This window comes from Macrosteles quadrilineatus, unplaced genomic scaffold (genome assembly GCF_028750875.1).
Source record: "Macrosteles quadrilineatus isolate MER2022 unplaced genomic scaffold, UCM_ALF_1.0 Scaffold_5__1_contigs__length_97177068, whole genome shotgun sequence".
NCBI classification, from domain to species: Eukaryota; Metazoa; Arthropoda; class Insecta; order Hemiptera; family Cicadellidae; genus Macrosteles; species Macrosteles quadrilineatus.
In genome coordinates, this window is record NW_026542598.1 from 15,556,841 (window position 1) to 15,582,915 (window position 26,075).

Consider the following 26,075-nt stretch of genomic DNA (forward strand, 5'->3'; position numbering starts at 1 on the left):
TGGCAGTTCCAAGTGTAAGGTTGACTGTATTGTTTGATAACAACTCATTCTGAATGTTCATGTTCCAATACAGTACTAAAATCGCCGAATAGACCTAAATCCAGACAAAATATACAAAAGTTATCTATATTTTTCTTAGGATGGCCTACTTTTTCATCCATAAAAAACTAAAATAAAAAAATCCTTAGATATGTTTTATTACGTGTTCTTAATGCAGATTGTAAGTCACTACATTCGTCGAATTGTATAATCCTCAAAGAAATACATAAGTTGAAAATGTTTACCCTACGGCTGTCCTACTCTCATCTTTTTCGAAAATAAGTTTCACTGATTCGCTCTCAATGATCATGTTCAATTACAACCGCCAAATAGATCCTGGCAAAAAAGCTAACACTATTCGGTACTTACGTATTATACGGAGGCCACTTATTTTACAGCGCGCTGCGGCGGTTGGGTTAAGTTGGGTTATCATAAATATGTTTGTAGAACTTTCCTAGTTTCGTTATGAATCGAACTATACGAGATGAGTCATAAAAACTTATGATAACCCAACCTAACCTAACCCCCGCAGCGCGCTGTAAAATAAGTGGCCTCCGTATAATACGTAAGTACCCAATATTCTCCTACGGATGTCTTACTTTCGCATCTATTTCGCAGAATGCTGTTGTTGTTAAGGGCGTGTCGCTAGGATGGACAGGAAGGGAGGGCCAGGGTAGTAAACAACAACCGAGCCCAGCCTAGAGACCACCTCCGCATACAACGAGGGGATAATTCAACCTGGAGTCCTAGGAAACAATGCCAAAGATGGAGCGTGTGTCAAGTTTCCACCAACAATGTTTAGCATCCTTAGCGGTTATGAATTGACATGTGACAATTGTTAAGTAAATCAAAGCTACCGAGAAATTATATTGTGGAAAATAAGTACAGCCCAATGTTTTGTCCAAACCATCTTTCATGATTGATGATGATAGTTCAACAAAATGATTCGTATCCAAGATATTGTTTGACGTTTTTCGCCTCATTTGCTGTGTTTATACAGAATTGACTTGCTCTATGACTTATAAGGAACATGACACAAAATATTGTAACTGAATCATAGCTATTCACTATTAAAGGGGATGAGACTCTTGAATAATGTGGCGAAAATGATTTGTTACAAAATATCGTTAAAATTACTCACATTTACCATCAATTAGCCTGTGCATATAACTAATAACTGCACATACTGTACAAATAGAAATTGTTCCAACTTTCAATTCGCATTAACTCTGAGGAGGCCATCGCTCTAACGGCCAACAGCCTGGAATAGAACAGTCAAATTTAGATCGACGACTGGAGTCTTCGAACTCAAAGATTCCTCAAATTCGCTAATGGATTGTCATCGCCCATCTTTTATCTGAATAGACAGGTTTTCCCGTTTGGTTTGACATTGTTTTCTTTAAGAAGAGCAGGAAGAGTAGTCTGAACTTTTATCACAAAACCTCAGTGTGGTGGCGCCGCTCAGTCGCCTTGTGTTTGTTGCTATTATCGCTATCAGTTTACTCACTTCTGTGTTGTCAGCCTATTGTTGTGAGTATACACGTAGCCGTGATAGTCCGTGTTGGTGACGTGTCGCGCTACACGTGTTGTAGCCTTCCCGTGATACAGTGACCTCAAGGTTACGAAAGTCATTGATATGTGTATGTGCACTGTACTTGCAACGTGTATCACTTGGCTGTGATTTTTATTTAATGTGTAATTTTATTGTAATTATTTGAAAGGATTCAATTATAATCGTTATTTGTAAGTTTATTTATGAAAAAACCACCTACATTATTCAAATAAACTGAGTTCAGAGATGGAAATCATAAAGTAAATATCGATCGGTCTCAATGGCTTTCAATTTTATTCACAAACTTTTAAACAGCCATACCAAAGTTATTAAATTAGGCCTATATTTGCTAAACCGCAGTAGGTTTATTCATCATATTATAGAAATACCATTAATTAATTGTAATAAACACAATGTCGTTTGGCCTATAATTATTGCTGATGCCGTAGTCCTGTTTTTCTACACTAAGTAGAAAAGGATCAACGTTTTCTATTAATAAACGGCTAAGACTATACATTACTATTCATGGAAATCATGCACGTTTAAGCCAAAATTGTAGCTTTACCCAAACTGTTAATAAGTGGCTCCTCTTAAGTCCGTGCTTTAATTAACTGATAATTGAACGAACTGTAGCCTAAGCTGTAATTTTACATTTAATCAATTCCCATTTAAAGTATTTGCCCATGCCTATTAGTCTTACACCTATTGCACTTTGTAAACAATAAGACTATTCAAACTTCATGTACGTTACCCTTCTGGAGGTATTTGTAAAAAAAAAACAACCCAAACCGCGTGTTGTAGAGAGAGGAAGTACTAAATTCGGTCTACAGAGAACAGAGCGCCATGGGATCCGAGCAATTACTTGTGTTACCCGGAAGCCACTTGGAGCACACATGTGTCACAATCTGAATTGTAATAACTCCGCCACCGCCACCATTCCACCATCTGGTTTGTGTATGATTAGAGGATTACTTCTGATTAAACTGGAATAGTTAAATTTGTGCAAAATTGTCGCGCCCAAATTCGCTCTCCTCGTTGGACATTGTGTTATTCTAAAACCCAAGAACCTAGGAATATGTAATATCGTATTCAAAATTGACCTACCCAATTTTGATCTTCTCACTTAGTTGGTAATTGGATTGTTGAGAAATTAAATCTATCTAGCATTATTAAAATGTTTGGGAGACAACAAATTATTCTAGTTTGATCGTGTGATAAATGGTAGGATCATAATATTCGTTTTCAAGCGCCAAATCTGGTTAGTTAATAATTTTTATAGAAATTGTTCTATAGCTTTTAGGCCACTAGATGAGTTTGTATTTATCTTCTTTTGTAATTTCTTGTGGAATAGTGACCTCGGTGACTCTACGAATCAAATAAAAATACAAATACAACAACAAATTCAAGATCAAATGTGAAATGACAGTGATGAGTGTTTACGTTTAACAATTTACATTAGTGATGGTGCGCGATCCTTGACTTCCACACTTCCACCCGGTACAGGATGGACGAGGACGACGAGGCTGCTCGTCAGCAGAGTCTCGTAGATCTGGAGTCGCTCTACGAGTGGCTACAACAGTTCGAGGACCCGACAATAGGTGAGTCGTTGATAAGGGAAAAGTTGGTCAAATATTATAGGTAGGCTTTTTATGTGAACGAAATGTAAATTAAAAGTGTAAACTCTTATGATAATCTTACCTATGTATTACGAAATTCTTCTTCTATAATAGATTATTTACAATTAAAATTTAATTAATTCACTTACGGAAATTGAAAATTAATTTGAAAATTTCGAAAAACGTTGCTGTTCGCTGATATTTCGTATTGTATCTACGAAAAGATTTAACTGGCCCATTTTATGCGTTTCTCACCGCTCTCAGACGTTTTAAAAACTTGACTATTGATAGTATATTAACTTTACTTCTAATCGCGAGATAATTTTGTACGCCTGGCCTGGTCTGTAGCATATGGCACCCTCTCTCCCTGCATATTCGTCGTATTTGTTATAAATTAATATGTTTTGCAATCACTGCGCAAAGTTAACTCCTTTTGCATTTTCTTTTACTGCTCTCTCCTTCCAAGCTCCCCTGTCTTATTATAAACCCAGGCAGTACCCTCTTTAGACTCTCACATTTTATCTATTCTTTATCAACGTATAAAGTGTAATCACCATGTTAAATTTGCATGTCAATTTAATCGATAATTACCTCTGCCACTCCTAATACGAGAGTAACCGTATTGCTGTATTGTAGCACTGTTTAAACTGCTGGAAACGTTCCAGTTTGTTGAATAGCAGGAATTAAACGTAATCGACACCCTGCGATTAAGATCCTCGATCGTCGCTTACGGCAAATGTTAACAGTTTGAATCCAGCGCCGCTTTGGATGTAACAGGGTGTTTTAACTTGAAACTGGATTTTAATACGGTTGAATGTAGTTTTGTTGGTAATTCTTGAGCAAGAATTGTGTTGGTGTATCGTGGACAAGTCAAAGTTAACAAGGTAAAAAAACAATAATACATATTTAGATGATCTTTACTTGTTAAATATGTTAAATTATTACAAAAATAAATTTGGATACATTATATTAACAAATGGATTATTAGAATATGTTACAGTTTTATGTGATCTTACTTAAGTGCAACATTAGGTATATGTTTTTCTTGTCGATAAACCTATAATTTTCATACTAACTTCGGTGATCTTTAAATAAACTGTACTACCTTTATATGGTAAACATACATAGGCCTAGCACAACCTATAACGTAGCATAACCTATCACGCCTTAGCAACATGTTTATTATGGATCAATTCTAAGAGGCAGAACACGATGGCTCCGTACGGTCCACGCAGCAGACAGTACAGTTGTACCACAGAAAACCCTTGGGTGACATAGGGGGGACACCCTAAGGGTGTTTTGCACTCAACACCACCTACGATTGAGTCGGTTTGTTATTAAAATTTTTTGTTTACAATTGTTAGCATCAGGGCTGCCATATCGCACTAGCATTGACTATATACCCTTTGTATAGTCAGTGGTACTAGTTATTCTGTGGTTGTTCACAAATAGTGAATCAAGCTATAAATCCCTCCTCGCAGGTGGTGACGCTCGTGTCGTGTCGTGAGATGGATGACACGCGTGCGAGGCGTGCTAAACATAGCGGCGACCGCGGGAGGTCGACGAGCGCCTCCTGGCATAATGTTGACACCACAGGCTAACGTCTGTGAGGAATCATTGATCACTGCATCAGCAAATGAAACTTCTTATAAATAACACAATGCTACGTCTAACTGCTGCAAAGCAATGTAGATAGGCAATTGTTCTTCTTTACCAAGTAGCTAGGCCTAGGTACCTGAATGTTTTTAGCGCTCGTATACTAATTTGAAGGTTGCCGTATCCATCCTTAACAAGTCAGAATCTTTTTCTGTTCTTCAATTGGGCCTGAAAATAATTATAAATTAGTGAAATTCATAAAAACTCATACATATCTTAAGTATTTATACATAATATGGGATCAAATTATAGATTCAGCTACATAAATCTAATAATTATTTGCAAAAAATATACACAATGAAACACTATTTCTGGCTGTCAGGTACAACCAATTTCACGGAGAAAATGATCCTATCGAGCTTTGGTTAGTAAGCAATACGTCTTTTAGAATAAATGTTTGAGCAAATTTCTTAATATATAATCGCCTAAAATACATCTTCGGCTAGAGCACACGCCACACTGTTTCTCAAGCTGGTAAATAGCCCATCTACATGTAAGCTCTTCTATAAAATTCTTCCAATTGCGATCCTGTCCCATTAAAGTGTAATGTTTATGTTTCTTTCCTTCTTTGTTATTTATTTCTGCATTATATTGTTATTTTCTGTATGATACTCCAATTTCAAAACTGCGTAGTGTCAATTGCAAGAACTTGTATCAATAGAAGTACATATCATAGCTTTAACGTCTTCAGTTAGGATTTTTACATCCAGTGATTTTTAAAGTAACGGTTATTTATTGGTATTGGTTATAGTGACAGATTCCAAAAAAATAACGCCAGAATAGGTTCACTGTTTATGTCATTCGGCTACTTCGTCAAGGAAGTACAGTATTTATACTGTTGATACTGGTACTGTAAAGTGAGATCCTCATTTGTTAGATATTATGTTTTCTACAATAAATTTTGGGTTTATAGGTAACAGATTACATTAAAAAGCGTCTCCAGTTCAATTAAAGATAACGTAATCCTATAGTCAAATGCTTAAGCAGTTAACGCAATAAAAAGTTTAATTTAAATTAGACAAAAGAGGTGAACTACCAGAGGGTACAATCTGTTATTTAAATGCAAGGCTGAGTTTGTCGCTTTTTAATTAACAGTAATAACCCAAGCACGATCTTCCTTGTACAGTTCCATTTTACGATGGAATTTTACTAGTAATGGCTGAAATAATTGTTTTTAACTGCAATAACTTTACGCTTAGTTAAGTTTTACTTATTTGCAGTGTTTATGTTTATTTCAATAAAAAGGTCGTAATTTCTTACAATTTGTAGTAAAATAGTAAGTAAATTTGTATTTTCGATTAATTAATTATGAAATAAATATAATATGTGATGTCATAAGGGCTATGATGTGGGGGGGGGGGTACGATAGTAGTAGTTATCGATTGCATTTAGACTCTTAAACAGCGTACAGTTTGCATATTAACTGTTATAATTAGTTGTATTAGGGTAGAGACTAGAGAGTGTATTTTTCTCAACAGAGTAAGGGTGTTCTCTTGATCAAATATTGCACGTGATTCATATATGCTGTGTTCTTCCTGTTGATTCTTTCGATGAGTTAAATTCTCCAGAGAGTGATTCAATTTCACCGACGTTAATGTTTACTCTTGTTTCTCTCTGTTTCCGTTCAATTTGTTTCACGTTGTTACGTATTTCTCTTTTTATTTGTAACGTGTCGGCAGTTTGCTTTACGTTTGTGGTAGGTAAGGTATTTTATGTTTAGTCGTAGTTTACTTGTACCTGTACTACATTATTTAAATTAAATGGATTCATCCGGAAATTATTATTTTCAGTGAATAATCTACTTTAAATAAGGGATTAAATCGAACTAGCTACAATCACCACTCTCGGCCATGACAATGCAATTTTGTAGTTATTGCGCTTCCTTTATGAACTATTAGTTACCAAACTTTCCTTGTGAGGGATGATCCATCCCTAATACCCTAACACTTACCTTTACGTAAGCTAAAGGATTAATTTCACGCTAGTTAAAGATTATTTAAACAGTCCCTACCAATATTTTTCTGATCAGAACCCCTCTTAAACCACGATTTTCTTTTATGAAGCCTATAGTAAGTAATTGTTTTTGTGGGTGAAAGGTTATTCGACAGTTACAATTAAAGTTTGTAGGTTTGTTGTACTTATTTCAGAGTGAAAAATATTTTTGTGGAACCTCAAAAATACTGTTGCCCAATGATATTATTTTAGCATACTTAAATAAAGATGAAAAGCGATCCACATAAATTGGTTAACGAATACCTGACGTACTACCTGCAGGATTCTATAGTATGTACATTTGTATTGTACTACCTATTTATTTATCTCAGGAACGAGGAAAGATTCTGAACTATATAAGAGAGAGTGAGAAAGGAAGACTCGAGATAGACACGTTGATTTTCCCTCTCTGGGGTCGGCCGTAATCAGATACTTGGAGCGTGGTGTAGGCGGCTTCTAGGTCGAATAGTTCATCTTCACTTTATTGACTTCCACGAATCCCTGTCGTAATTTATCACTCTACGATGCAGTACAAAATAATACGTTTTTACTCCTTTGCTCATATTTGGTTTTTGGTGGTGGTAAGTTTAGCTACGTTGTGCGAGATAATTACGGACATTTTCTATCACGATTTGTATAAAAATAAATCTATCACCAGGTTTTGCGATCTGAAATATGATCGTGAAAACCTTTTCTTATATATCGTGATGGAAAATGTTCGCAATGAAATCTTAAACAACACATTGAGGGTCTTTTGCCCTTCTTGGGGCTTTTTGCATTAGTTGTGTCATAAGTTTGCTTCCTTTGCTCTAAGTATTCTAACTCTATGCTAAGATAAAAGTGTGCGCTTTTAGCGAATTTCCCTATAGGGAAGTAGCTATTAGTGATAAGATTGAATTGGCGCCCATGGGTCATTTCTTATGAGTTGTTAGCGTTTCTCACCTAACAATGAGGTAGGCCTATGCTTTGATTTTCACAATATGTAATTGGGCATTGTACATATAATTATTTTGTTCTATTCTATGTTTCCTTTGTAAATAATATGTTGACTATATCAATTCTTACATAAGATTTAGGTAAACACTCCTAGTAAATACAATGTGGTTGACTGTAATACCATAGACTAACCAACTATGTTTTATCTATGGTAATACGCACGTTGTTAACGGTAAATAATTTGAGATGAGCAATTTCATCGTCAAATATCAGTACTGTACTTTGGAACAGGATTTCGCTTGCAAAGTCAATTCTCACAAAGAGCTACACAGCAAGATTTTTTAAAGGTTGGAGGGTATGGTGGACCAGAGTTATTATTCCTGGAAGTACTGTAATACGAGGTATGGCAAAGTCTCGGTAATTTAGTTTACTTTTAGCAGCGCTCGTTTGAAGGGTACGTAAAATATATTGATGGAAGTATAAGGAGCGACGATATGAAATTAAACTGGTTATATTGTGTTTATTTCCAGATTTATTTTTTAACATTTTGCAAACGAAAACATTATTTTGTTTTGTGGTCAACACTTTTCTGCTAGATGGATGAAATACTGTACTTCGAAGCTCGGCATTAAGGAGATTAATTTCACCCGTAAAGCTTTTTTAGAAGATAAAAGCGTCATATAATCAATGTTGTTTACCAACAAGAACAAAGCCCATAGAAAATAATACATTTTTACCTTTTGTTTGTGTTTATATTTGTATCCTATCATGTTAGGGCCATGGTTAGAGCTCCAAGCAATGCGATGAAAGGTTTTTGTAAAATATAGCCTACAAATTGTGTATTTGAAAATTAATCAACTAATCTTGGTATTTATTAATTTTCAGTAGACAAATGGCCTTTATTGTGGTTGCTATCACAGAGTTGCGTTCAACCTAACTATGGTTAAAGGATTTTCAAAGCTTACAAGACGTACTTTGAATGATTGAATTAATCACAAAGTATATTTTTACTATATTAAATCTAGGTACTTTAGTCACTGTTACACCATTACGCGACAGAGATTACACGAGCGCCAACTGGCTAACCAGGTAATGACGACAATGATAACATTGTATGTAATCAGTTTTCTTTATGACGTGTAATTTGTGCGACAATCACTCCACTCTGGCGTTTACGGCCAGTGGTTTGCTACGGACTTTCATTTGCCAAGCTTTCATTAAAATGTTATACTCTGAAAATGTATTAAAAATAACTTCTACAAATCACTGGAGTTGTAATGGTACTGAGTCTCACAGGGCGGAATGCAAAATAAAGTTGTACTGAATATCTTAGCTCACGATTCTAACAAGACGTTTTTTAAAGTTTTCTGTGCTGTGTGATAAAAAATATATAAGTCTTTACTGCAAGTTTTTAAAATCTCTCAGTGACAAAACATTTTTGTGTCATCGAAATAGTAAACTACAGAAACATAGTTTAAACATTACTATGGGACTCGAATCTAACCTTTTCATATTTTACATCTATATGTGTCAGTATTCATAAACATTTTCAAATTAAATAGAAAATGTGTTTTACAAACATATAATACAAAATAAAAAAAAAAAAAACACATCCAATCTCAACATAACCACTTGCGCTTTGTAGGCCTTCGTGTTGAAAGTTCCGCTACACATTTTACAGGAAGCAGTTTTGTCCAAGCGGGAGTATCTATTACTTATTTAATACGCAAACAGATTTTTTGTGACAATTACTCCTCCGAAACTACTGAACCGATTGCCATGTTTTTGGTGTCATTGGAAAGAGCGTAACGTGAAGTTGTGCAGGAAACTTTTTTTATAGGGAAATAATTAGAGAGTGAGGCCCTGGGGCCCTTTAAAGTTTCGTAATCCTCCATAAGATTAACATGGGAAACAAACATCGTTATGAAGCTCCAGCTGTTGTCAGAACTGCTGGTCTGCTATTTATTTATTTAATTTAATTTGTTTACAAGGAGAATTGTTTCTTAGTGCCATGTGGTCAATAAGTTATACTTTTGCATATATTTTAAATGATATACACTATATAAAATGATGGTACTGTAATACATTAAGAGATATTCATTTAAATAATCAAAAAGTACGATTGAGCCTTTGCCTATATGTTTCCTGGTAAGTGTGTTGTATTTTCCGTATAGTATATTATAGTATCTTAAAGTAAAACCAAATTATTCTTTTCTGCATTCTTACCCCGTAGCAAAGCACGGGCAGAGCACTAGTTTATTTAATTACAAACGCAACGACTTATGTTTTTGTATTGTCCCACCTGATGCTGCCACAATTGTAGCAAAATATCTGGCTAATGAAAATATATTTTAAAAGCCTACATTAGTGATATTTACTACAGGACCATGAGGATTCTTAGTATTCTAATAACTCAGATAAATTATTTTTTTACAACTTGTGATCCCTTGTCTGTAGTATTTTATTGTGTTTCAATTCCAAAGTTTCCCCGCAAGGCCACAGACCAGTTCCAGAGTTCCCCGCGACCCAGTGCCACATATCCCGGTGTGCATCCACCGTAAAATTCCCTCCCCCCGCGCTCTCACCACAAATTGGCTTTGTTTCAAAGTTTGCGTCTTCGTCTTCCAACTTTGGGGATTTTTCAAACTCCAACAAAGGGTTGTGGGGCATTAAAAGTTTGGTTGATTTCGTGGTACACTAGATCATCTGTTTACAAAGATAATGACATCATGCGTGAGTCCTGTATTGCCACCCTGTAAATACTATTTGTACAACCGGCTAAAAACCCCAATGCTATTTGGTAATTTGAAACATTGAAACCAACAGCGTACTTAAATAATAAAAATTTTGATTTTGTGTGAATTTTTTTTACTAATTTTGATATCAACGATCAGTCCTATAGAACTAAGATTGTTTCCCCCTTTTAAAAATGTAATAGATAACTGCTAAAAATGTAATAAGATTGTTGTGTTTAGCGTTTAAATAATATTCATATTACTGTATGCCATCATTTATCCTTGAATTCACAAATGTTTGCCTAGTTGTGTGAGCTATATTCAAGTAATATTTATCACTTTTCAGGTGTCAAAATATACCTTTACTTAACTGACCAAGAATAAGACGTGGTCTCCTTCCTGTTTATAAAAAAAGAATGATCTTATGTACGAAACTTCAGGAATTGCAACGTCAGTATTTAACGTCCCATTTATTTGACGTTTTTCGATACATGTTCTCTCTCCAAAGTATGGTTTATTCTTCTTAAACAACCGTTTGCATTTTTGACAAAAACTTTACGTTAAAGATAGAGGAGAATTAAAAAACAGCATCCCCAATTGAAGTGAATGTTTTTTAACAGCTGCCCTCCAGCTACAATCTGCCAAGCGTTTCCCTCAATATTTTCACATTTTTCTGCTCCCACGTATTTTTACCTTCCTTATTTCGTAAATAAAGCCTGGATCAGTGTTTCTGTTATAAAGATGTCTACAGGTCAAATGTCTACATTTTGTGTTGTTACTTGTTCACTTTTGACTTACAAGTTTTTTTGTCTTCGTCCTCAGTTTCCACTCCACATAAATACTTATACTCTGCTTATATTTAGTATTGCTTATATATTTAGTAGTTATTGCTTATATTAAGTATGTTTATCACTAAAATAAAAAAAAACTCTCTTAACGAAAATTGCTCTTAGCAATTGATTATAATAAAAAAAACTACATCTTCCATCTGGGAAATCTTATTTTAGAATGTTCTTTTACTCAGTTCGAACGAACACTTTTTTAATCTGCCCAACCCCACAAAACTATTCTACTGATTGTAATTTGAGTTTTTAATTTGTTTACTTTGACTAAGTTTGTTTTATTTTCTTCATTTTCACTGATTAGGTTAAATTATTTCTGACATACATGTTGTCTAAATGACTCATTTTACAATATATGCAGTGGTTTTGTTCATCGTCTTCTTCAGTTTCCACCGTTTCAATCTAACGATTACAGAAACAAACTGTACAACAACACTCAGTACCTCATGGTGTCTACAGTGATATCGCCGGATCTATCCACTATAGTGAGGCTGCAGTCAGTAACCAGCAGCCCGCTCTCCGTTCTCGTCTGTTCACGCTCGAGGAGGTACGATACCCGACCCGGGACAGGGACAATACTCTTTGTCCCCTCTAGTGGCACACCTGGTGTGGCTGTGGTCGGGCACAGGTACAATGTAACCCTTCACACCTGGCCACTAGACACTCGTAACTATCAACACCACGTCACTGTTAAACAGTTGTGCAAGTTAATTGTTTTAAAAGTGATTGATTGTACAATATACCACGTGATAGTAATTGTTGTCACACAGCTGTTGTGGTCGCTTGTTATGTTGGTGGCTTTTTAAGAATGCTTGAAGAGATTATGGAACAATCAAAATACTTAACAACCTACAAATGAAATGATTTTCTTCCCATTACTATTGAATATACTGTATACTGTGTGTCAATTGTTTTACTCGGTATATTGTAACAACTCTAACCTCAGGCATTTAATTGCATTTATGTATCCATATATAAAACCCAAAGTACCCATAAACTTTTGAGAAAACTACAAGTCACACCCCATAAACCATATACTTAAAATGTTCATGACGAGAAACCTTGCGCAATACTATCTATTATTTCATAATACATTATCCTTAAGGTCGTAATTCCATTCTAAAGGGAACTTTCCATATACATAATGTGAAAAATACTTCAGCTGTACTTACTTATTTGTTATCTATTATATTATTAAAGTGATACAATCAAACTTTATGTAAGCGGTTAAGGTCATTTACCAAATAAAAATATAGGCATATGGCATATCAAAATGAAGCTTAGAGTGTGTAGATTTGCCGAAAAGTATTGATATAGACGAATTCCCTTAAGAATGTGCCCAACATTCTGATTTCCAAAGGGCTACGCCTTGCATGTTTTGGAAGTTAACGTCATTCGATTAATTTAGTGAACAACATCTGGCCAATGCAATTGACAATATAGTTTGTTTGTTTACATTTTTGTTTACTTATTTTATTATTTACTTTTATGTTCCTAAAAGAGGTGCGGTGAATGGACAGTGAAGCTATTTCTAGCTGTTTGATACAAGTGAGTTATTAAAGGTGTTCGGTACACGATGAATATGAGATTAACAAACCATGTATGTTGTTCGTTCCAAAAGGTTGTCACTGATCTTTAGCAGGTCGCCATTTCATTGAAGAGTATTAAAGTAAAGTATTAAAGACGTCGTGAAAGAGAGTGGCGAGTTCAGGTACAACCGTACCCACCTTGGCCACCTTAGGACACAAGGTATGAAGGTTCCACTGCTTTTAACATCCTTTCAGATGAAAATTTTTTTGAACTTGCATGAAATAAAAGTCAAAGTTGATTAAATTAATTTAATTGTGGCTTCTGTACGCCCGTGAATTCGCGGGTAGAACCTCTTGTTATATATTAAAACCAGGTGTGATTATTTGTTTGTATTACTGTATTCTGTAGCTTGACTTAACCAATACATAGTTTTATTATCACCATTATAGTCGAAGTTAATACTTATGAAGTCAAACGGGGTGAAGTCCATGAAGCTAGTTTGAAGTAATTTTATTAGTTTTTAATAAGTTGTAATGGATAGTATTGAAACTGGTGTTATGATTCGCCAAGGAAACTTTCGTTTATGTACATTTGTTTTGGAATTCAGACTCGACAATTTTATGTGAGGAAGTGTATAATACTGCAGTACAAAGGAAGGAGGTCGTAGAGGAAGTAACGTATAAAACCAGCCAGTCGAGAACTGCAAGTTTCCACGGGCTATTGGTTATCGGCTCAGGTGGCCAGTTTTAAACTAACTTTGTCCTCAACATTACCATCCTATTTGAGAGTAAATTAGCTTTCAACCTAAAACTGTTTTACCGTATAGCCTTGCTTTAAATGCGTTCCATCCATATAAACATTTATAGAAGTAGTTGGTTTGGGGAAGATTTTTTCCATTTTGGTTAGCGGTTTGATGTTGGATTAGACATTTTGTTATTTATTCTGCCTAAAATTATAAGTACTGTACCAGGAAACGAAATGTGAAGGGGTTAAAAGATCCAATGAGGACTTTGTGGGCCAGAACACATTAATTAGACACAAAAATAATGAAAGTAATAATTCATGTAGCAAAAATTGTGTACATCTCTATTTAATTGTTAATCAAGCTAATGTTTGCAAAAATTTTCTAAACGTGGACTGCATAAACGGCTAAATGTACGATATAATGTGGCGGCGTACCGCGCAGTTAATGTCTCAAGTATTAAAACACGGTTTATTTACAACACCTAGCTTGTAATTATCAAGTGTTGTGGCTGCTGAAGCGACTTTGTACTGCAACTAACCACAATTCTACGTCACATTCATGATGTTACTACATGGAGTTTACTCACCTCTAAAGTGTTAGTGTTGTCAAATGTGTAGTTGAGACATAACTGTTGCACTAGTGTAAATAAAGCTGTACTACTAAACTGGTGTTTTAAAGTGTTAGGTTTGGACAGACGTCTTTGTTATTTCTAACAAATTTGTACAGTTGTTTTGAATGCATGCGTTTGCTGGTCTAAAGTAGCATTTTTACTCTCTATGGAGTAAATATCGTTTTAGTCTTTAAGGAGTGAAAATCTGCTGTTGTAAACAGTTGTAAATTTCGATTGTGACAATCGTATATGTAGTTTGAAATTATTAGCCTAAATCGGGGGTAAAATGTACTGTAACACAATCGTAATAGGTAGATGAAATGATTTAGCTGCTTATTTGCATTACCAGAATTGAAAACAAACTGGAAGTCGTTTTGAGAGGTTATCTTTGCATACAAATTATTTTGTTTCTTCTAGCTTAGTTTGTTAATTAATGATGCATAATGACGAAATATATAGTTCATCACACGGGCAAAAAGTGTCTTTTTTAAGCCTTGCTCAGTTTCCGACCTCTGCTTCGCCTCGATCGTAAAACTTCACTTCGGGTCAAAAAGAGTCACTTTAGGCCCTAGTGTGTAAATATACTACTGTATAACTTAATATAACGAATACACACTGTTTGAACATTTATCCTATGATTTTTTCTTTATGTTTTATTTGGCCTTCTGTTCTTATTTTACAACGTATCAAACACATTTTAATTAGTCCTTGCGGTTTTAACTACTATCGAAGGTCAAATATTGATTTGATTGAACAATAATATATGAATTAGTTTGATTAAAGTCAAAGGTAAAATAGGTCAGCGACTAATCCCTCGATTGGATTTCGTCTGTGGTTGTTATGAGTATGACTGCTACAAATATAATTCTTTAACGGAATCAATACGTATAGCACAAGTTAAAAGTTGTTTTCTATACATGTCTATTTTCCTTCTGTTTTCTTTTGGAACTACTGTAATTGTTTTATTTATAAACTGTCCTAGTGACAATATTAGTAGGTATTTGTATTTGTACTCTTTAAAAGGAAGAGAGACTTTTTACTCATTCTACTAGACAATCGTAGTTATAAAATACTAAACTTTCTCAATAAGTTTTTCTAATTTCATTCTCTTCCGTTAAAACACTTGTTCTATTTGTTTGTTAGTTGTGCTGTACTTCTATTTTGTACATTGGTATAGTGCGAAGTGTATAACTCATTAAACATTTTTATTGTATAGTCAACAAAGACAAAGAAACCAATATATAATTTAATCTTGAATCTGTAATCTGGACGTATAGCACGTTTAGCCTTGTTGTTGACTATTGTTGTATAATTTGCTATTCTGTGTCGATGGTCGTATCTCGTCTGAACTCACCGCTACGTCGCACAACTTGCATATTGAAGTAATTGCAGTAACTGGAGCGTTAAATTCATGATTCAAGGAATTAGGACATAAATCGTCGGAATTGTGTCGTTCCCTGAATGGCTGACTTTTTACGTCCCGCGCCAGCTCGACTCTCGCTTTTAATAAGAGCTTGGCCCAATAGTGTATTATTTACTGCTGGCGTCGAGTAAGATTTGAATTTTAAGAAACTTATTTAAACACGTAGATTTTTTATTTTTGTTATAAGTGTATTTTACCCTAAGTATAGGTGATGAAATATTTCTTTACTGTCAATATGCAAGCATAGATGTATAATCCAAAGTCTGTACTATAACTAAATGAAATTATAAGACCTGAAATTTTTCATTATTTTGTGGAAATCTGTAATTAATTTTCTATCAAGAATGGATTGAACGTAAAACGTAACCTTGGTAAAAATGTATCGCTATATGTTACGCAAACCTCTGTGTGTGTCCACCATATAACATCAGAAATATTGTACCAAAATACATATAACTAGCTGGACCCGGCAGACGTTGTCTTGCCTTTAACTATTTATAATCCCGCGGGCTTTGCCCCGTTTAACTTCTTAATTTTCAAGATGATCTCGTTCGTATGGCTCAATCACATCCTGGTTGAAGTTCGTTCGCTACGCTCACTCACCTTTAGGTTGGAGCTCGTTCCCTGCGCTACTTGCCTTCAGGTAGCTCGTTCGCTACGCTCACTTGCCTTCGGGTTAGCTCGTTCGCTACGCTAACTCGCCTCCAGGTTGAAGTTCGTTCGCGACGCTCACTCACCTTTTGGTTGCAAATTAGCTGTTGTCATAAATGTAAAAGAAATAATAGTGTTGCACCCTGTTGGTAATCCTTGTAACTTTAATGCTATTGAACATCATAGAACAGAACCAACTTGTTTAGTTGAAACAGCTGTTAAGATTCATTACTTCCATTTCTCATAAGGTTAACATGGGAAACTCCAGAGCCACTGGGGCGGAGCCGATTGGACGGCTCACGAAATTGATGGTGTATAAACCTATTCCATGACATTCTACACGTATTACCAAGTTTCGTGGCAATCGGTTCAGCGGTGTCTGAGTTTATCACTGCCAAACAAACAAACGAACAAATATATATACAAACATCCTCTTTTATACTTATAGATTTAAGATAGTTATAACTATACTTGTGACATAGGTATTTTTTTTTTTTTTACAAGTTCCATAATGTAGAAAGTATTGATTTATAACTTTTTGTACCTAATGTACTTTATCATTTAAATAATATAAATACTTGTATAATTTTATATCAAATGCAGTTGATGTTTGTACTAGGTAACATTAAAGCATTCCTGCACACGAAGCAACGACCGCTGCAGAATGGAAACTACAGGTCTGTCTGATGATGTAAGCAGTGCCGTTATAATAGCTGCATTGATTCGTATACAAGCACTTGTAACAGGCAACCCTGTCATTGCGGCAACAAAAAGATGGCATTAATTGGGGTTAGAAGAGGATAGCGGTTCTATTGTTGTATGCCGCTCGCTAGGAATGCGTGCATTCGACCTCTTGATGGCAGGTGATCCTGGCGTTGGTCAGAAAGGGCGTTACTTCGAAAATTGTTGCTGCGAAAGGCACTAATCCGAACCGTATTTTCGGATGAACTCCCTTTAGAGTTGTGCTTTGTGGAACAATATGTTTCGAAGATATATCTGAATATGTAAATTCTTAAGGAGAGTGCATTGTATTATGTTAGCTATGTATTCAGCCTATAAATAACACGCTAAATTGTATTAACATAGTATTATAAATATGCTACTAATTACAATGCAGATATGTTATTAATCATGCCAGTGTCGTTTTCCTTGAATTTGTAACTTTGAACCGCGTTATTACCATTTATGAAACATGTTGGTTCTAAAAATAACTTTAAAAATATCAACTCGGTTCAAGCCACTGATCTGAAGGGGCAAAAGATGTGTTGAAAGTGAGAATTATAATTTGGCAAAGGCGAGCTGAACCTTTGACCATCGAATCGTTTTGGATGCTAGGCTTCACCTGAATGTGGACCTCAGTTGATGTGATTAAAACTCGAATCTAAGTTGAAAAGTGTTACAGCTAACTATGTTGAACTATTTCACTTTGAACTTCGCTTGCAATGCTTCCATAAAGCCATTTACAATAATGATGAACTGTGAAATGTGAAATAGTGCTGTCATGTGATATAAATAGTGATATGAATTAGATATCACTCATTGTATATCTATCCGAAATCCATGATTTGCTTTGAATCCGATGGTGGGCATGATTAGCCTAGAAAAGAAACTCGTTAAAGGCTACATATTTAGTTACGCGTACTGTGTATGGCCTTTTTCGGCTTGTTATCAATTCAAGCTTTTTGTATATTTTGAACAAACATCATCATGGAAAGTATTCAATAAGTTAATAGAATTACATTGATAAAATTCCAGTTGACTGTTGAACAGTGTATTACGTTGTAATTATAGGAATGTAATTTAAACCTCTCGGGCATTCCGACATTAGCTACGTGGGCGATGACGACGACGCCTTACTGTTTGGAAGCAATTTCCTATAATAATTAGTTGTCTCGTTTTTACTTAAAATGTTGTCAAATTAAATAGGTTACAGTAGCGACTGGAGAGGTGAAGCTGTGTTGTGTTACATCACACGTTACATATTGACTGCCTGGTTATGATCGATATAAAGTTTTATTGCTTTTGCTCATACATTATTCACCATGTGATAATCGCTTGTGAAATCATGTGTCCGTAGTTTATCTAGTTCCAAACTAATAGTTTTGATAAAATTTGAGTTTGCAACCTTTTTATCCAGTACAAAATTATTTATTCGGGTAGCCCCGTTTAGTACATCTACGGCGGTCTATGACGCAACCGTTTAATACATTGATTCAGGGGAGGGTCGCGGCATAGATAAACTCAATTGACAAACGGTGTTGTACCGATAAAAATCTTTCGAATTTAGTGTTCAGCAATATTTGTAGAACTAATAACGAGCCGATTAGTTCAAGTTCGACCAACGAGTAACTTGTCGTTGGTTGTTTCGTTTCAAAGGAAATATTCGGCGGAATTGCATCTAACTAACTGTAACTGCTTGAATTTAATCCAACAACCCGTTCACAACGCTTCAGAACGTGAGTGAAGAACGAAATGAACATCGAGCACTCAAGCATTACATAACAGGTTCTGGCGTGAATGAGTCATAATTAGCATAAAATTGGCAACAGTTCTTCGCACCCCGGGCTTCCCACACCGTTACTCCGGTGTCCGGGCAAATGCGGACACGGAATATTGGGGACACATCATTACAGAGGGCATACGCGGACACTAGAGATTACTGCTACCTGACAAGGGGTTGACAGGTCTCTGCAAATATTTCAAGGGCGGAACATTGCGGACGCATGTATCTACGACGGGGAAAAAAGGTGCGAGGGAGGAAGGATTTTATAAGCGTTACGTTTGTGCTTATAATGTTTTAAAAAATTGCTCCAAGGATTTCAAAAACTGGAACTGATAGCATTCAACAAATGCTGTTATTGATTATGAATATTTCGTAGAGCTTTGCTGTTGATACTTATATTTTTATTAGGGATCGCTTACAAGATTGATAATATTTGTTAATTAAATAAAGAATAAAGACGGGGCATCGCTAAGAGGTTTCTTACTTTATTAGCAAACAGTTGTTAGCTGGAATAAATCATTGTGTGGGAAGTTCGTTAAACCAGTGTAGTGTGGCGTAAAAGTTTTTTACCGTGCACTTAGTCAGCTGATGAAATAAACAACAAAATGCAACGGCCTATTTTATTTTCTGAAATAAAAAAATTTGGAATTTATGTCATATTCTAAACAAATTGTTTCATGAGTTTAAAATGTATTTATTTTTCTCTGTAGTATGATGTCAGGTATCGTACGTTACCGTACTCACCCTGTATGCTTCACTGTTTTCGCACGAAAATCCGCGAACTGTCGTGCCTTCACGGTAAAACACCACTTACCACTTAACTAAAACTAAACATATCATATGTACTTCTGAACAATATTATCATTACGTTAGTTACAAAAATAAGTTTCAAGTAAATTGATAAAGTTCACTGGTATTTTTCTGTTTGGAATTTTGCAAACGTACAATCCACGGGACACAAATGCCAGAGTAGGGGTGTTACTGGTATTTTTATGTTTGGAATTTTGCAAACGTACAATAATACGTATAATTGCGTCTATTAGCACTATAACTCAAGAAAAAATAATACGATTTTGGCAACATTTGGAACAAACGTGTGAATCTAAGTCTCTCAAAGGAGATCGCGAACCAGCATGGCCGGACTAATAAAGTAAAAGAATTAATTATCAAAACTCTACAAAATATTCATAATAATTAACAACATTTGTTGAAAGCTATTAGTTCCAGTTTTTGAAATCCTTGGAGCAATTTTTTAAAACATTGTAAGCACAAACGTAACGCGTATAAAATCCTCCCTCCCTCGCACCTTTTTCCCCGTCGTAGATACATGTGTCCGCAATGTTCCGCCCTTGAAATATTTGCAGAGACCTGTCAACGCCTTGTCAGGTAGCAGTAATCTCTAGTGTCCGCTTATGCCCTCTTTAATGATGTGTCCCCAATATTCCGTGTCCGCATTTGCCCGGCATTCGTTACTCCTGTAGTCCGGCTCAACCCACATATAACCATGACTTTAGACATTTTGTCTGCTAAATTGTTAATTGTTTCAGCACTCATTGAGCGATTGCGCTGCAAAGTTTCCCAAATGGAGTTTTAATCGCTCCGTCCATCCTCGCCCAGCTGACGCGAGTTACAACTTCTCTTTAATTAAGTTTGACTTCTCGCTTTCCACTTTTGTTATTTTCTTAGAGCGTGCGCGAAGGTTCGAATCAACTTTCTTGCTACTCCGGAGATTATTTTTGTTTTGGTAGTTCGAGACGAGTCGAAAACTTGGTGAACTAAAATTGATGTCATTCTTTAATCCCCACATTTCAGCAATGTTAGATTAATCTATCTGCATGTACAGTTAATAATTTACTATTATAGTAATTTACTTTATTATAGGGACCTACATAAAAATTTCAAATGTAAGCTCTTTGATTAAACACAAAGATTTTCTCTTTCTTTTATAGTTTCAACTCTCAACCCGTATCATGCTCCATGCAATACTAACTTACAAAAATTAATTTTTATGAAAATGTGTATGTTCCATTGCATTTATTGTTCTCACAATCAAATTTCCAAGCGTAAAACATGGTGTGCACCGCAGTAATCATACAAGTTACACCCAAACCCGTGTTTTCGGAATTGGAACAAGTTCTTAGTCTATAATGAATGATTATACATGGTTCAGGTGGCGGACACCCAATGATTAGTGATTATATTAGCATAACAGCTGGTTTGTAGACGAGTCGGGTGTCGGTCAACATTAGCTCAAACTTTTGATCATCGCGTCCGGTTCGTGATGTAATATCGGTTACCTCACTTACATAAAAAACTTTATTCCACTACATTTGATTTGTTATATTCGTGTGGATATTCCATGAAACCAAAATACGCAGCTTTGACTTAATGTAAAACTGCGATATATAGTTTTAACGTAATTGAGTATTTGTGTTTTGATATAGTTGTTCGGTTTTAAATGTGTAACAAAATATGTACAAACTATTTTACAGCTTTTCGTCGTCTATGAGAAATGTTATTCTTGTTCAATGATCTCCTAAACCAAATGTCTTGGGCGAACAACGACTCCTTCATAACTAATGTACAACGTGTGGTGATTGTTGTTAAGCTCTGAAATAAAATCTGTTTCTGTCATTCAACACTTTATTCTTGATAAAATTCATATAGTATGGAATGTATTATAATAATATACGTCTCACTATTGTGCCGTTTTATAAAAAATATATTGCTTACGATGTTGTATAAGGAATAAAGTATTAATTAAGAAAAACTGTGTTTTAAATAAAGTACTGTTAAATCTAATTTATTCTACTCCAAATCAGATCAATTTAAATTGAATATTTTAATACATAAAATTCAACATTGTATAAAACAAAAAAAAGGACGTCAATTTATACTACGACCGGTTTTAAAGCGGAGGTCGGCTTTAGGGAAGGTACAGACAATAACTTAAACAAGCTGGCCTGGAGAGCTATCCAATAAGAAAAGTAGTTTTCCGGCCGCCGGTCCCTTGATCCCTATCTGGTCTCCATTATGTTGTGGTTCGGGTTCGGATTTGTATGTTTAAATTGTTCTAAACATGTTTCAGCAATAAAGATGTCTAATTTCACCCATCGTTTTGTTGGTCCAGTAGCATAGGCATGTTCTCTTAATTGTTTTAAGTTTTAGCATGTATTTATTAGGTAAAAAAATCCTTAATCCATAGTTTTTTTAGTATACTGGTTCAATGACTGAGTTCGATAATATACTTGTTTGATAATTGCGAGAATGTTTATAATTAAGTGTTAGCCATAACGGGGTTTCAGGTTAAGATATTGAACTGTAATTGCTGTATTAAACCGAGATTTAAGCAGTATATTATGTGGCGAACAGCAAAGTTTTGTCAGCTTCGTTTTATGTATAGCCCCCCCCCCCCCTAAAAAATAACGAATGTCTCACTTTTTATTACTAATCCTTTATTATGATGGCAATAATAAGTCAACACAAAATATTGGAGAGGAATATGTTACATAATCAATGCAAATATGCCTACTAATATACATGTTTACTGACGTTAATTAATATGTCTGTAGTTTGTGGAATAACTAATTAGTTTTGGTATTACAGTCCAGCGAGCTGTTAAATAACAAACAACTATGTGTATGTAATCTAGCAGTCCACGTGTTCGAGATATGAGGAGTCAAACATACATTAATGGGTGCGAATAGCGGAAAATGCTTAGTTGAATATTGTGGGTGAGAGGAATGGGGGGCTTACATTAAGGGATTAATATTTTGAAAGCAAGTGGCTGAGCTCAGGCTAGCTACCATTAACGCGGAGAAATGCCTCATGCCTTGTGCTCTCCTTTCACTCATTCCTATTGAATCTAACAGACGCCCAACATTAAAAAAATGCATTATCGTTTTAGTAAACTTATTCAGTTGGTGTGTTATACTACTAAAATGAATGTGTTAGTTGTGTAGTGTTGTGAATTAGACGCAATTCAAAACACGATGAGCTATTACTCTGCATTTTGGCATAGCCGTCTCTTTTTATTCATGAATTCTTTTGCTACCACAGTAATACTGTTGTTGGGAATGGTAAACTCAATTTCAATAGTATACGCAATATACATTTGGTTAGTTTTTGTGATTTTGCCAATAAATCCCGCTGCAGTTGTGGAATAACTAATTAGTAGCCCAAAAATTACGATTTTACTTGAACATTGTTCTATTGTAACCTTAGAATGAATGCCAATCATTATTTATGGTAAATTGTTATCTTTGGTTAAGACATTATCTTGAGTTAAATATGGTGGATTTAAAATCATTGTTAAAATGATAAAAAATTTACTCTTTAGAAGGGACCTGCTGCTAACATCGGTATTTGTAACACTAGAAGACTGTCTACATACAAATACAGTACTGTATTGGTTTACAATGTTTTACTATCGCACTTGTCTCTTAGGAAGCTTTACACATACCTAAAAATCTAATTTTTGTAGCTGTTGCATAATACATTTTTCCATCAAACTGGGAACCGCCCATAAGGAGTTGGAAGGATATCTTAATTAAGAGCATAGGTCAAGTAGTACATTAAAATAAACAATAATCATTAGGAGAAGTCAGTGCCGCTAACTCGACCTTAAACGATTTATCCTAGCCAATATACGTCAACACGTAGGGTTAAAATTACAAACTACATCACTATAAAAATACACAAAATTTTTTTTATAACAAACAACAAAACAAAAATTCCGTTCCTGGACTTCTTAAGGACCCTGTATACCATAAGCTTGATGTTTGTTGTTGAATCCTACTCTGAAGCTACTCCAATACACGGGATGTACAGCAAACAACCTGTTGGTTGTTGGTTGTTGGTTGCTACAGTCCGGCAGACAGCTGATTGCGATGTTGTGTTTGTTTGCTCAGGTAATTTGCGTGTTTGGCGCAATTAAACGTTTGAATTCCTCTTTGATCCCAACACTAACTCTCTGTGTGCTGTCGACTATGCGGAAATTACGTTATTGGACGCTCTCGACGAACGAAAATCTACCTGTTTACCGTTGCCTTTATACGGGTAATTCAATAAATTTTTAGTTTTTTTGTATTAAAATTCGTATTCATTCATTTAAGTCCGATAGATTTTGTTTAAATATTTGTATCCTATATGAGTAGGGAAGCGCCACCACTCGAAAATTACTGTCAGTACAGTTACTGTACTGACAAAGCCAAAATTAAGCCAAAACCCACTGCTTACCCACTGCTTTGTTCAATACCTTCCATGCACATGCCCTTAAGGTCAATTTCAATGGGATATTAAATGTAAAAAATGTCACTAATCTTGCAAAAGAATTTATTAAGGCCTTATTGACTTTAAACTTAAATGATCTAGAATATCAATAACATAAATAGTAGTACAGTATCAATAGTCAGACCATGAACGTCACGATCGTCCACCACTTAGTCTAGGCTGTTCTGGATTACTGGATAGTGTCAAGATAACGGCGGCTGTAATCCCAGGAAAGGTTCAGGAGTAGATTTGTCAGGATTGCTCTTGGCGGATATTAGGCCATAAACCATCATCAGCCCCGCTCCTGCCACGTAGGTGTGGAATTTTAAAATCCTCACAGAATCAACCTTTCCAATATTTATATTTGTAAAAAACTGTAAATATATATCGATTTAGATATAAAGACGGATTGACCTGACGGTTATTGGAGCTATCTATATATTTACCAACAGTCCCTTGACGGATGCTTGATGTTCAATTACTTACTTCAATTACTTAAGCAACTTTTTAAATTAAAAAACTGAGTTAAAGAACGTCTATCTCTACAGAGTTGTAAACTGTTTGTATGCGAAGGAACTGTAAAGCGAGCCGTGATATTGTGTGGTGCAAGTGCCTCCTTTCAAAGAAATAATCTCTAAATGTGCCCCCACCTCCCTCCCCTGCTACCTTTAACTTTATTTATAATTACTGACGTTTATCTGTTGAGGACCTTTATATATTCCCGAGAGATAAGCTGGGTATGTGATTTCATTTCCACTGCTGCTTGGATATTTTCTCCACAGAGACTGAAGAGCGGCTCTCCCTTAACTGCGCTACTGTTACGTATTTATCCTTTGAATTTTGCAGCGTCGGTTTTTAGGAAGATTTAATTTATGGAAAATAGTGACGTATTTTTGATGAATTGGAAGTTATGCGATTGTTGTGGAATATTGCAGTTTTCAATAATGCTGTAAGAAATAAGTATAAACGTTATTAATATTTTTAATTTGACTTTTTTTAGGGATTATTCTTTTGGGTTTTAGGTTTAGTTGATTATTAAGTAAACTCTAGATAAACAAATAATTCAGTATGGCGTGGAATTAGTTAGAATGTAATTGATAAACGCGAAGTTATTCCTATGTGTAACTTTATGCTGATAAAATAATTAAGTCAGACTTTCCGTTGACATAGGTTTTGGGAAATACGGTCGTATAGAAGTGAAGGAGCATGCCGATTCAATATAGCCATAGATACAATATTGCTTCCCCTTACCAGACCAACCATGGATAGATTAAAGTTAGGATTGTAGATTAGGGCCTATAACTGAAAATAAGCTAAACGTTATTATTCAACTCATTCACTCTTTACCGGAAACACACAAAAACAGGCTAAAAGTTTACCAAAGCATAATCGTCTACTTAAAGAATCCAGAGTAGAACGAAAATCAGAATAAGCATGGGATTGTTATTCCGTATTATTTGCTGGGGATTTCGACGATTTAAGCTGAAGTAGAAAGTGCAGGGAAGCTTCTTGAGAAGTGATATTGATTGAGAAGGAAGAAATCAACAACCGGAAAACTTCTTTTTCTGAGAACTCCATTTTACTGGTGACCGATCTTCGGAGCTGATTTATGTGTGCTATGTTTCTCGTTACGATCTTTGCCTCGAATTTTAAATGCAAATTAAATCGTTTGCTATAAAATGTTAATTGATAAGAATTAGGGCTTTTAATTTTATTTTATAAAACTGAATCTTATTCATAATGTATGATACCTTTCATACACTACAATTAAAACTGCAATGAATATTATATTACTTCGTGAAGCAACCATAATGGTACTGCAATTTATTTTTTCTTAATTATTTATACCTAGTTGGCCTATTCTAGAAAATGGATTTGGTAGACGAATAATTTCAGTCGTCAATATTTTTAGACTTAAAGATACAATTACATTTATGGGTTCATTTGTGTAGTTTTATGGAACTTTTTAATTTG

The 26,075-nt window shown here is 35.1% G+C and overlaps 1 protein-coding gene across 6 annotated transcripts in view; it reads left to right on the forward strand.

Moving 5' to 3' along the window:
• Positions 1–3,071: 3,071 nt before the first annotated feature.
• Positions 3,072–26,075, forward strand: part of LOC128993899 (disco-interacting protein 2-like) — a 131,346-nt gene continuing 108,342 nt past the window's right edge. For all 6 annotated transcript variants that reach the window (XM_054417986.1, XM_054417988.1, XM_054417983.1 and 3 more), the window contains exon 1: positions 3,072–3,189. In XM_054417986.1, coding sequence (XP_054273961.1) covers positions 3,096–3,189 — 94 coding nt within the window. In that variant the 5' untranslated portion in view covers positions 3,072–3,095. The remainder of the gene's footprint in view (positions 3,190–26,075) is intronic.